This window comes from Hibiscus syriacus, unplaced genomic scaffold, assembly GCF_006381635.1.
Source record: "Hibiscus syriacus cultivar Baekdansim isolate YM2019G1 unplaced genomic scaffold, ASM638163v2 tig00005406_pilon, whole genome shotgun sequence".
In the NCBI taxonomy this organism is placed as follows: domain Eukaryota; kingdom Viridiplantae; phylum Streptophyta; class Magnoliopsida; order Malvales; family Malvaceae; genus Hibiscus; species Hibiscus syriacus.
In genome coordinates, this window is record NW_024062056.1 from 43,740 (window position 1) to 55,413 (window position 11,674).

Here is an 11,674-nt window from a genome sequence, read left to right on the forward strand (position 1 = left end):
ATTCGATTATAAGAAGTTACTTTGTTGGATCATTTGATTATTAAATACTATAAATAATCATTCAACAAATTATTATATTCTAAACTGATCTTTTTCTGTTAAAAAAATAATAATCGTCTGAGTTATATTTTAACACTGAGATTCAAAATTTCAACGAAAAATAACGAATTTGAAACATAACTAATAGTCGAATGATTATTTTATAATTTTTAATAGTTGAGAGAGATCATTATGTACATTTTATAGTCAATGAATTCAATAAAATATTATCATATAGTTGGGGATCATTTGTATATTTTATCTTATATTTAATACAATGATAATTAAAGCTATCTTACCCATATTTTTTTATATATTTTATGTCGGTTGAATTCTTTTTATATCATTTATTTTTTAATTCACATTTAATTATTTCAAAATGATATCTTATATTATCGTATATAAAAATAAACGAAAAACCATGAGAATAGTCCCCTTCGTTTCTGATTTAATCGATTTTTGTCATCAATTTAAAAATTAAAGGTATATGATCCTTACCGTTATCGATTCATTTAATTATGATCCCTAACATTATTAATCTATTTGATTTTAGTCTCTCATACTCATGTTAACCCTTTAATGAAAGTATTATGTCGTAATTAAAAAAAAATCAGGTGTGTCTTCTTCTTCTTCAAGGTCTAGGGTTTGGAAAGGGTCCAAGAAGAAATTGTGACCGTCCATTTCTACGACTTGAGACATGCTGAGAAAGCGTTGATGGAGATAAGAGACCACCAGCACATGCAAAAGCAAATCATGGTCGGGGACTAGTACGTTGCATCTACTATTGGGTGCAACCCCAACACTCGTGGACTAGTAGCGAGGAGACCCGTTCGGGCACACTTCGTTTTTTCAGCGAGTAACGTAGTTCCCGACGGGATTAATCAATGAACTATCGTGGTTTTCAATTTGGACCCCTCCGTTTTAATTTCGAAACTCAGAGAAATTTTCCAAGCTTATGGCATGTTTCCGTTCATTTCTCGACCTTTAATCTTTTTGTTTGTAAAAAAAGGTTTGATCAGAGTTAAGTTTCCATGTTTAATTCGGTTTTTGGTCCATTGGAATTAGCGGTCTCTTGCTTTGTTTAAAATTTGAAACTTTTGTTGTGTAGGCCCAGTGAAGGAACTAAGAGAAACGCAATTGAAGAAACACCAAAAGTTTGTGAGTTTTTTATAAAAGGCTTTGAGAGAAATGAATGGAAAAGAAATTAACGGTTAACGAGTTGTAATCCAATTCAATCGGCCTGTGGATATAGTAGGAAGTTTTATTGCTGATATTAAAGCTTTCACTCATAAATATAGTCACCATACAAGAAATCCTAGTGAAGGAAACCCTAATGAGATGGCAGAAAGGGTTGAAGACAAGGTTGGTTGCGCCGGGAGGGGTCTGAAGAAGACGTACTGTAAAGAAGAAGAAGAAAACCCACGTGATTTTTTAAAAATATTTTTTATTACCACGTAATATTTCTGTTAATATTTCTGTTAAAGGACTAATAGGAATTAGCATCTCATCACTAAAATCGAACAGATATACCATATACCTTTCAATTTTAAATTGATAATCAAAGTCGATTAGGTCAAATATAAAGAGATTATTTGCATAATTTACCCGAAAATAAAATAAATTTATGAATCATTATATATATACTATTTTTTAAGAAAAGTTTATTGGTGGACCTTTTTTTTCCCAAAAATAAAACTTTTGTACTTACGGGTGCACAAAAAATCTGAATACTCGATTTTGCGAAAAAAAATATCTAAAACCAGATTTGAAAAAAATCGATTTTTTTAACCGGATCGGATTTTTTTAAACCGGTTATTTTAACCGGTTTGGAAAAAAAGCCTAAACCTGTTTTTTTACCAGATAAAAAACCGGTTTGAAAAAAATCGGTTAAAAAACTGGTTTTTATCCGAAAAAAAAAAATCCGGTCTGGGTTTAAAAAATTAGCCGTTAATATAACCGTTGGGGGGTTTTGTGACCGTTTTTGATCGTTTTTTTCTTTAAAAAATTATCATTTTATCACCCTAAACATGTATAAATAGATTTTAATTATCGTAAACTTTGTTACAATTGATGACAATATAATTTTAATAATATTAAAATCAGTTTTTTTATAACCAATTTTTTTAAAAAACCGATTTTTTTAAAACCGAAACCGGTTACACCGGTTAAGATATCCGGCCCTCCAAACCGGTTAAAAACCAAACCGGTTATTTTATAAACCAATTTTTTTTCTATGAGAAAAAACCGGATCGGATTGAAATCCGACCTCTGTGCAACCCTACTTACAAGTACAATTATTAGAATTTAAAATTTGAACGAAAGTTTGAACATCCACAAATATTTAATAATAATTGGTGAATTTAAATTCCAAATATCAGATCCAGCACAGAAATTAAATATATATTAAGCATTGGCAGTAGCTTAGAAGCAAAACACATTGAGAAAGCCCAGTCACAAAATGTAGAACAAAGGCAGCACAAAGCAATATCCATGTTGTCTTAAACAAAACTCTTAACTTCCAACAGAAATTTAGATCAGATCCAATTAAAGCAAAAAGAAATATAATACCCAAGTTCATTTTTTAATTCATTCTCCTAATTAATTCATTGATGTAATTCTCGCGGTTGCCGGCATCTCCTCCTTCGACATAGTGGTTCCTCTTCTTCTTTAGACCACCCAAAGGTGCCTTGAGCTGAAAGGGCCAAAGGAAGTTGTTGGCCTCCTTAAAATGAGGTCCCACAGTCATTATCTCGTGGATGAGATCTTCGACACAGATGATACCGAACTTGCCGAGAGCCTAAAGAGCAACACAAGATTAAAAAACATGCTTAGTCATCAACCATGTCACTTCATCTCTCGTCCATTTTTATTCAAATACCCTTAATTCAAACATGGAGTCGAAGATAGAAGATATGTTCATCCATAAGCTCTCTTACTACACCAATATGGAACTTTGTAAATGCAAAAACGATACTGACCTGCTCAACAATTTCATTGTCGGTCAAAGCAATTCGCTGCTTGTTCAACTTCCCATAGCCTCTTTTGTAAATCAATTCCCTAACACTCTTGAGGTTCGGGTATCTAGAGCCATAGCACCGTTCAGAAATAAGATACATCAAACATATAAAAGTACTAAAACGGAAAATGTGGATACACAAAAGGCAAAAGATACCCGTAAGTCACGTAAGGTTCAACCAAGTGAAGCATGTTCACCGTTGCCTTGTTAACTTTAAGAAAAACACCATTGAAAATCTGTATTTGGTAAGAGCAAAAACAACTATTCAGATTCAGGTTTTGTTTATTTATAAAATGGTTGTCCCTTATTCTCATATGTAATGGAGTAAGGGGAAGATAAGATAGTAGGCTGCCCCCAACAACAGGATGAGAGCAGCTTCCGAAGAAGACCTCCGAATTATGAAATGCCCTCCGTGGGACTCAATCCCACGACCTCAAAGTTAAGAACCTTGTTTATGAGTTAACACATGCATCTAACCGTTCAAAAGGAACCACACTTGATGCACACAACAAACACAAAAGGAAAATGGGAAATCAATTCACACAGACCATATTTCTTTGGAGATTCAGTAAGTACCTGTCTCAAACGTAAGAGCTGCAAGATCTTTCGTGTCCTCGGGTGCATGGCATTGATACTGAAAACAAACATTCGTACAATATTACTATTTAGAGTTTAGGTTCATAAACCATTAAAATGTCACAAGAAACACGTACCCACGGATTCGAATAATAAACAAAAGCTTAGCTTCTGGATCAACATAGAATCCTCCTTTCAATTTTGCCTCCCTCTTCAACTGAATCAACTCTTTTTCCTAACAGTTACCAACCACGCACAACGTGATTCAGACGCTTTTATGATCTGATGAAACCAATAAACATAAATCCGAAACGGAACATCACAATTTTTACCTGAGCCTCATACTCCTTTGCATATTGCTTAGCCCTGTTGAAAATCAGCTTCCGATACTCAGCTTTCTTCTTCTTAGCAGCTTCATTCTCCTGCTTTTTGGCAAGCTCCCATTCTTCATTCCTCCTGTTCTTCTTCAACAATGACTCAGGAACCAAAGCCTTAGCTTCCTCACCCATTTCTACCCAAAAATCATATGAAACCAGAGAAAATCAGGAAAACAAATTTCACTTAATATCTAATAGTCCCTAAACAAGAATCAACGAAAATGGTTGTCCTAATAAAGCATATCACTACATAAGATCTTTAAAAAATGGAGAAAATCCCATTGTTTCTAATAATCAATTGTTTATAAAAATGGAATTAGAGCGAGAACCATGGCATTCCATTGACTGATAAACAACAGTTAATATGATTTAAGCATTAAATCTAACTATGGAGGCTTAATAAGACAAATGAATCAAAGCGAGCACCTCTGTTACAGAGTGTATGATCTCAGCTGCGGCAGCTTAAGAGAGTTTAGGGTTTTGTGTATAAGCTGACTAATATAAGGCTTCCTGACCTGACTCTAGGGTTGTTAAAAGTACTGTTTGTCTACCGGATGCCATATTTGGGCCGGGTTTAAGCTTTTGGGTTAAAAACGAAAACGGAATAATTAAAAAGGGAATTAAAATCAAAATCCAACTAAAAATTTAATTTTTAGAGTCCGGCCCAACTCTCTCTTATACAAAATCATCTTTCTCTGCTGGTGTTGACACATACGAATTTGATAGAACCTTTTGGCTTAGCTGCCATTTTCCCCCAGCAATCCGAGCTACCAGCATGAGTTACAGTTTCGCGCGGTACTTTTGGCGCCCAAGGTCAACACGACGAAATTTATCTTAACTGCAATCTTCAAAGACAAACCCCAGAAAGTAAATGAACCATTTCAGCTATTCTTTTCATTTTTTAATGATTATATTTGTTTTTTTCTTCAATGTCTTGATAATGGGACATTCAAAGCCAAGTGCGGAGGAGCTGCTGGTGGAGCCGCCGGAGTTTATGGAGCAATTAGAGCTAAAACTGTGGCTCCCAATCTTAATGTTTTGGCAGATCATTATCCTAGAGGTAACAAAGAATTGCGAGGTTCTTTTTTCTACATGCATGGCCTTATGGATACAATGTCCTGTTTGTTGATAGAGGGGTGGATTTGAAGGTTATTTTCTGTAAACTACTTGTGTATGATATCGTGCCTTAATATGCCCATTGGACATATACCCGACCAATACACTTAAACCCGAGTATAGTTTTTGAAAGTTGCTGTCTTCCTCTTGTTTCTTTCATTATTTCACATTTGCAGTTTATACATATATGTCACGGACCGAAGACGACAGAAGAGTGTTTCCTGTCAACAACAGTTCTTCGTCAGTCATTGATTGTCTTTTATCTGAGGCAAAGTGTATGGGAGGTATGTCTCTTTGCACATTGATTGTAACAACTGGCTATTTTGTTCCGACTTTCCATTTTTCTTGGAGTACCCATGTCTGACAGGCTGACACATATTTCGACATAGATTAATGGGGTACCTTCCAATGACCCTTGAAATAGTTAAAAAATTGAAATAAATAAATATACCTGTCACAGATGTATGCAATATCTGACGCACACACCCAAATCTGAGTCTCATAGTAGCAATATGTTTATTACTTCAACATGAAAGACTTTCTTTGTTACCATGAAAACTTAAATCGTCATTGCATTGCATATGAATGTTAAATCTTAAAATTATAGCAGGTTCTTGTTGATAATGTAAATCAAACACGTCGTAAATGAGTTAACTATAAAAATAACTAAACAGTCATAGAACTTTGTTTGGTGTCTTTAATGGATGGCAATCCTCCTCCTTCTGCTAGATATCAGAGAGAAAAGAAGCTGAGTGCATAAATGATGGTGGCTTGTAATCCATCCATGATATTATAGCATATTAATTTAGCTGCCAATGCTAAAATGGTACCAATTCCCTTGACCAGTTTCTGTGCAAACCGGGAAACTTGTGACCAGTGCATCGGCTAGTGCTAGCTGAAAATTCCTTCTCAAGATCGAGAAACGTACACTCAAGGATGTTGAACTTGTCGAAGCTGATTATTTGTTGATTGCTGGTGGAAGTAGCCCGCAGGTGTGGATGCATGGATGGTATATTAGCATAAGTGCAATGAGTTTTCTGATAAATGATTTTTTCTCATCTCACAGGGTCATAGTATTGCTGTTCAGCTTGGTCATTCAATCATAGATCCGGTGTCAAGTTTATTCACTTTTAGGATCGAAGATGAACAGCTGATAGAGTTATAAGGGGTAACTTTCTCCATGGCTCAGCCTGTGCACATTGTCCTATTATGATCATTTCCGCATCTTGGAATTAGGAATTTATTGTGTTATTCTACAATATAGGGAAATGATTGCTTGGAAAACCCTTAATCATGCTATTTTAGATTTCAGTATAAATACTGAACTAATTTTGTTTTCAGTATGAGCTGACCATAAAAAGTTATCTTGCAAAAGCATACGCCATCTAAGAATTTTTTCTATCATTTCCAGGATATGCTTTTCTATCTTCAAATTCAAACGTGTGTGGTATTTGCAATTGATGTCCATTATTTTATTTTCTCCAAAGCTTGATTTGTTATTTCCTTTTCCTTTTCCTTTTCTATGTCTTCAGGTTACGTTTTCAAAGGTTATTGTGAAGCTGAAATTAGAAAATGTTCAAAGGAACATACCCCAACTTACCCAGGCATGTGTTTTCTGATGTTATAGTGTATTAATAATGCTCACTAGCTTGTATCCTATAACCACTAACTGATAATTCTGGAATATTAGGTTGGTCCCATGTTAGTCACTCACTGGGGTCTTAGTGGACCGGCAATTCTTCGGCTATCTGCTTGGGGTGCCCGATATCTGTATACCTCAGATTAAAAAGGTGAGTACATTATCATACCCGGCCCCATTATACAACATTTGTAGTTGATCTCCTAAATTGATTGTTTTTCAATGCAGGGAAACTAATTGTGGATTTTGTACCTGATTTGCATATAGAAGATCTAAAATCCGTGCTGAGTCAACAGAAAAATAGGTTTCTGGTAATTTTGAATCCACTATTATCTGCCTTTAGGCTTACAGTTGGAGCCTTGAATTGGTTCTGTTAACATTTAATATTTTTTAGGTATGAGTAATTATTCAGGTTGAACTCAACTTGTTATCTTGATTCCATAGTCTGAGGCATGTAGACTGGCATTTTTAGTTTATCTATAGCTTGAACCAGGATAACAGCGGAATCTACTATCTGACATTACAGATCTTTGTCTTGAATGCTTGCATACGGCAAAAGCACCTGTATACTTCATTTTTCTTAAAGTACTTGTATCCGACACCCATACCCAATTCTAATCCAGACATGAGAGTACAAACTTGAAAATCTTAGAAAAAGTTGAACGTATCCTTGTCGGATGCTTCCATTAAAGTTGTTTCTTGACTTTCTACTCTATCTACTAGCTGTATTTTTTTCTTGACTTATCCCACGTAACTTCTGAATTTGTGGGCTTGATAGTCTATAGTAAATTAGTGACAGCATGCTTAATAGAAGTTGTTTGTTTCTTTATCTATCTTTGTCCAGAAACAAAAGGTACTGAATTCATCTCCTGTGGATTTACGACTCGTTAAAAGATTTTGGAAGTATATATTGGGCCGTGAGGTTAGAGAATGTTTCAATTTGAAAGTTTATAGTTCATCTTTTATATCTGCTGTTTTCAGTTGAACTTATAAACAAAGCCCTTTTTCATAGGGTTTAATGGGGGATACTTTGTGGGCTTCAGTTTCAAATAATTCTATAGTTTCTATTGCAAATCTCTTAAAGCATTGCACATTCGAAGTGAAAGGAAAGGTGATTCTTAAACCTGTTAAATCTGTTCAATATTTTTGTTGGTTACTTTTCTGAACTGATGCATTTATCCTTTTAATGAAGGGCCAATTTAAGGATGGATTTGTCACTGCCGGAGGAGTCCCGCTGTCTGGGGTTCACACTTTTTAGTCTCTTTTTATCCCTCTTTCCTGTATCTCTTAGATATTTGACTTTATTTTCTTGCTTTGTTGAAGATCCATCTGAATACGATGGAAAGCAGAATCCAACCAAATCTATACCTTGCAGGAGAGGTAGTTAACTACATGCATGGTTCTGATTTTTGATTCGATTGAGTCTGTAGTTTTGTGAGCCAGCGTGTGTAGTGAATTTTTTAGGCTGTTCTTGCATTGATGAACTTGAAACTCAATTGCAGGTACTAAACGTTGATGGGGTAACCGCTGGTTTCAATTTCCAGGAGAGGAAGCTGTCATTATATTTATAGTGTCTCAAGGGTACCTAGTATATGGTAAATGCAGAAAGTAGATTTCACCATTGTAGTTGAACTTTAATAGAAGCCGATTGCCAACTGCATAGTACCAAAGCACTTTGACCTCGTCAAGGTGGTGGCGAGGGTTGACAGAACAACCCAAACCATTGAGTTCCAAACCAGTTTGATCTTATAAGGCGGGTTTCTCTTGAAAATCAGGATCATGGGCACGGAGGGTCATTTTTTATTAAAAAGGGTTGGGTCGGGGATGGTATATGTCGGGCTTAGCATTGAGGACCATAATGTTAAATAAAATCTGGACAGGTTTCGGGTACTAATGCATGGAAATCGAGTCAAGCTAAGGGTTAGTAAAAGACCGCCCTGCCCTGTTTTCTACCCTAGTGGCGTTGTTTGCGGGTGAGAAGAGTGGTGTGTATTTTTATCACATTGACTTTGGTTCTTGTTTTGTCAGAATGCTTGGTCTGGTGGATATATTGCCGGTTCCAGCAGTGGTAGAGTTGCAGGCAATGCTAATTTGGAGGGAGCTATGTGAATCAAATATTGTTTGAGAGTCTAGATGTTGATGCAGTGGACTACTGTATATATAAAAGAAACTTGTTGTTAGAATTATGTACCTTAAAAGAACATAGAATTGTGTAATTTTCGACCATTTTCAAGCGTTACTCAAAATTTCGTACTGTAATTGAGTAGCTACTTGGTTTTTTATACTTTAGATGGGATTAAGAGTTTGTTCGAACAATAGTTACAATACTTCATTTAAAGATAATATAATATAAATTATGTGTTTAATATCTTAACTATTAATTTTGGTTTGTTTTTGTATTTAAATTTTTAATTTTTAAAAAAAAATCATACTTAAAGTTTATTTTTTTTTGTTTTCATTTAGTACTCATTCAAAATTTAATGTTAAGTTTTGAAAATAAATTTAAATTTAGTTACTAAAACGGATCAAAATTGATAGATTAGATATTAAACGTGTTAAGTTATTAACGGTGGGATACTCAAATAAAACAAAAATTAAATATTAAAAAAATATTAAAATAGATTAAAACTAATACTTTAAGTACAAAATACTTTATAAAAAAATTAACATTTAAAATAATATTAAGATAATAATATTTAATATTTGATAAATTAAAATTAATAAAATATAATTTAAATAAAAAAATATTTAAAATAAAAAAATCCAGAATTAAATCTGACTTCATACAAGTCAAGCTAAATCAATTGGTCTAGATAATTGTCCTTCGGACAAATCTAAGAATTGTTCCTACATTTATAAATTCTAGGGTTTTTTTTGAAGCTCATAGTTTGACTCATATAAAATTACTCGAGCTCTCACTCTCCTCTCCTCCCGAATTTGCCTCAATTTTGCTCAGATTCTCCACAATTCGTCTGTTCTCCTTCTTCAAACTCCCACAGATGGCCATCACTTTCTCAGATCTCCACACTGAATCCGGCCTTAAATCCCTTAATGACTTCCTCAACGGCAAATCTTACATCTTTGGGTATATTTCTCACTATTCTCTCAAAATCTCTATCTCGACCACTTCATGTTCGTTGACTATTAACAGTAAATTTAGTGGATATTTTTTGTTCTTTCTTCTTTCCCAGGGATAAGCTGACCAAGGATGACATAAAAGTTTATGCAGCTGTTTTGAAAAATTCTGGCGATTCGTTTCCCAGTGTGAGCCAGTGGTATAACTGTGTGTCGTCCCATCTTGCCACAAGGTATGATGCCCTTTTACTTGGTATCATCTGTACTTAGAATTTGTTCTGAATCTGAAGGTTATGCATTTGTTTGTTTATAATGGTTTTTCTGTAGCTTCCCTGGGAAAGCTGTTGGGGTTTCACTTGGTGGCAAAACTGACCCAGCTAAAGCTGAGGTTCATTTACTCAATTTTAACTTCTACTTTTGAATATTGAGTGTGCTTGAGATTCAAGTAGTTTTATTGTTGTGTTTTAGCTTAGCTCGAATCTGTGCATTAGTAGTCTAATTATCGATTTTGTTACTGTAATTGTTTAGTCAATTTTCCTTTTTCTGGTAGTCTCCTGCTGCAGACGATGGTATGGATCTGTTCGGCGAGGAAAAAGAGGAAGAAAAAAAGGCAGCAGAGGAGAGGGAAGCCGCTGAAAAGACAGCTAAGAAGAAAGAGAGTAAGTATTTGTGTCGATTAATGTTAGGTTTCTGCGAGTTGAACATATGTCTTCGTCACTCGAATGCACTTTGAATTTTGTTGTCTTCATGACAATTTTAGGTTATTTCAGGTGGGAAATCTTCAGTGCTTTTGGATGTTAAACCATGAGATGATGAGACTGAGATATGAAGAAGTTGGAAGAAGCTGTTCGATCTGTTGAAATGCCTGGCCTTCTGTGGGGAGCATGTATGGTTTGGTTTTAATTTCTTGATCCGGTTTTCCATTTTCCTTAAAGTAATTACACCAGGCACTTATACCCGACCAGGGTATTGAAACGTACGGAAAATTTAACATTACTCATACCGAACATGGATACATTCCTGCCCTTCCCGGGACTCACCTTTGAATCAGAGCAAACAGTTAATTTCTATGAGATCTTAAATGCATGAAACAACTGCTGCTTACATGCATGTTCCTAACTATCACACGGTTTTGCATAATCTACGTGCAGCGAAACTGGTTGCGATATGGCATTAAGAAGCTCCAGATCATGCTTACAATAGTTGATGATCTAGTTTCCGTCGATACACTTATCGAGGAGCACCTCACAGCTGAACCACACAATGAATATATTCAGAGCTGTGGCATCGTTGCGTTCAACAAAATTTAGATGAGGGCGTTCCTTTCCAACAACATCGTAAGCCAATTTCAGCCATGTTCGGTCCTTTTTTGTTCCTTGCTTTACCCTAATATGATTTTCTTCTTCGCTGTGATTGCTACTGCTTTTGCTTGGGAATAGATTAAATTAAGAACTTGATGGTGTCTTGCTAAAAGGATATTCTGGTGTAGTGTTTAATGTTTTTGATTCGGTTTAAGGATGTTGAGAGAAGAGATTTTGCGCAAGCTATTTAACTACAGAATCGATCATATAAATGCACGTCTATACTGCTCTTGTTTGATCCCTTTAACGTATCGGTGAAAATCGAATGCATGGTAGATATTTTACTATGAATCGATTGGCTATCTCTATGGGTATTTGATATTTGGTATTTGATATATTTTGTTTTCATCATTGAAGATTCAAAAATAATGAAACAATCACTAACACTTTCGTTTTGTCACTAACACCATTATCTTATTAACAAAAGTGTTAGGATCAAAGAGGCTCAAATCAAACAATCGAAAAATGTCAAAGG

The 11,674-nt window shown here is 35.0% G+C and overlaps 2 protein-coding genes and 1 pseudogene across 3 annotated transcripts; 2 read left to right on the top strand and 1 right to left on the bottom strand.

Annotated features, from left to right (window-relative positions):
* Window positions 1–2,480: 2,480 nt before the first annotated feature.
* LOC120199233 (60S ribosomal protein L7-4) lies at window positions 2,481–4,499 on the bottom strand. Its single transcript, XM_039200390.1, has 7 exons — window positions 4,435–4,499; window positions 3,964–4,142; window positions 3,769–3,866; window positions 3,632–3,689; window positions 3,212–3,291; window positions 3,018–3,120; window positions 2,481–2,836 (listed from the first exon to the last, which is right to left on the bottom strand). The coding sequence occupies exons 2-7, from the start codon at window positions 4,138–4,140 to the stop codon at window positions 2,621–2,623; spliced, it is 732 nt and encodes a 243-aa protein (XP_039056321.1). The 5' UTR covers window positions 4,141–4,142; window positions 4,435–4,499; the 3' UTR covers window positions 2,481–2,620.
* On the top strand, window positions 4,417–8,927 carry LOC120199202 (annotated as a pseudogene).
* Window positions 8,928–9,636: 709 nt separating this feature from the next.
* On the top strand, window positions 9,637–11,355 carry LOC120199235 (elongation factor 1-beta 1-like). 2 transcript variants are annotated; one of them, XM_039200392.1, is made up of 6 exons: window positions 9,637–9,848; window positions 9,955–10,071; window positions 10,166–10,226; window positions 10,389–10,497; window positions 10,609–10,724; window positions 10,990–11,355. In XM_039200392.1, the coding sequence occupies exons 1-5, from the start codon at window positions 9,763–9,765 to the stop codon at window positions 10,644–10,646; spliced, it is 411 nt and encodes a 136-aa protein (XP_039056323.1). In that variant the 5' UTR covers window positions 9,637–9,762; the 3' UTR covers window positions 10,647–10,724; window positions 10,990–11,355. The 2 variants fall into 2 exon arrangements, with proteins under 2 accessions (XP_039056323.1, XP_039056322.1); XM_039200391.1 differs by lacking the exon at window positions 10,990–11,355 and having other exon boundaries at window positions 10,599–10,718.
* The last annotated feature ends 319 nt before the right edge of the window (window positions 11,356–11,674 follow it).

Bases quoted from the DNA above. Each gene is read 5' to 3' on its own strand.
- LOC120199235 (XM_039200391.1), top strand. From the start codon at position 9,763: ATGGCCATCACTTTCTCAGATCTCCACACTGAATCCGGCCTTAAATCC. The intron at 10,072-10,165 runs GTATGATGCCCT...GTTTTTCTGTAG, and splicing joins TCGTCCCATCTTGCCACAAG to CTTCCCTGGGAAAGCTGTTG. The intron at 10,227-10,388 runs GTTCATTTACTC...TTTTTCTGGTAG, and splicing joins CTGACCCAGCTAAAGCTGAG to TCTCCTGCTGCAGACGATGG.
- LOC120199233 (XM_039200390.1), bottom strand. From the start codon at position 4,140: ATGGGTGAGGAAGCTAAGGCTTTGGTTCCTGAGTCATTGTTGAAGAAG. The intron at 3,867-3,963 runs GTAAAAATTGTG...GGTAACTGTTAG, and splicing joins CAAAGGAGTATGAGGCTCAG to GAAAAAGAGTTGATTCAGTT. The intron at 2,837-3,017 runs GTCAGTATCGTT...GTTGCTCTTTAG, and splicing joins ACAATGAAATTGTTGAGCAG to GCTCTCGGCAAGTTCGGTAT.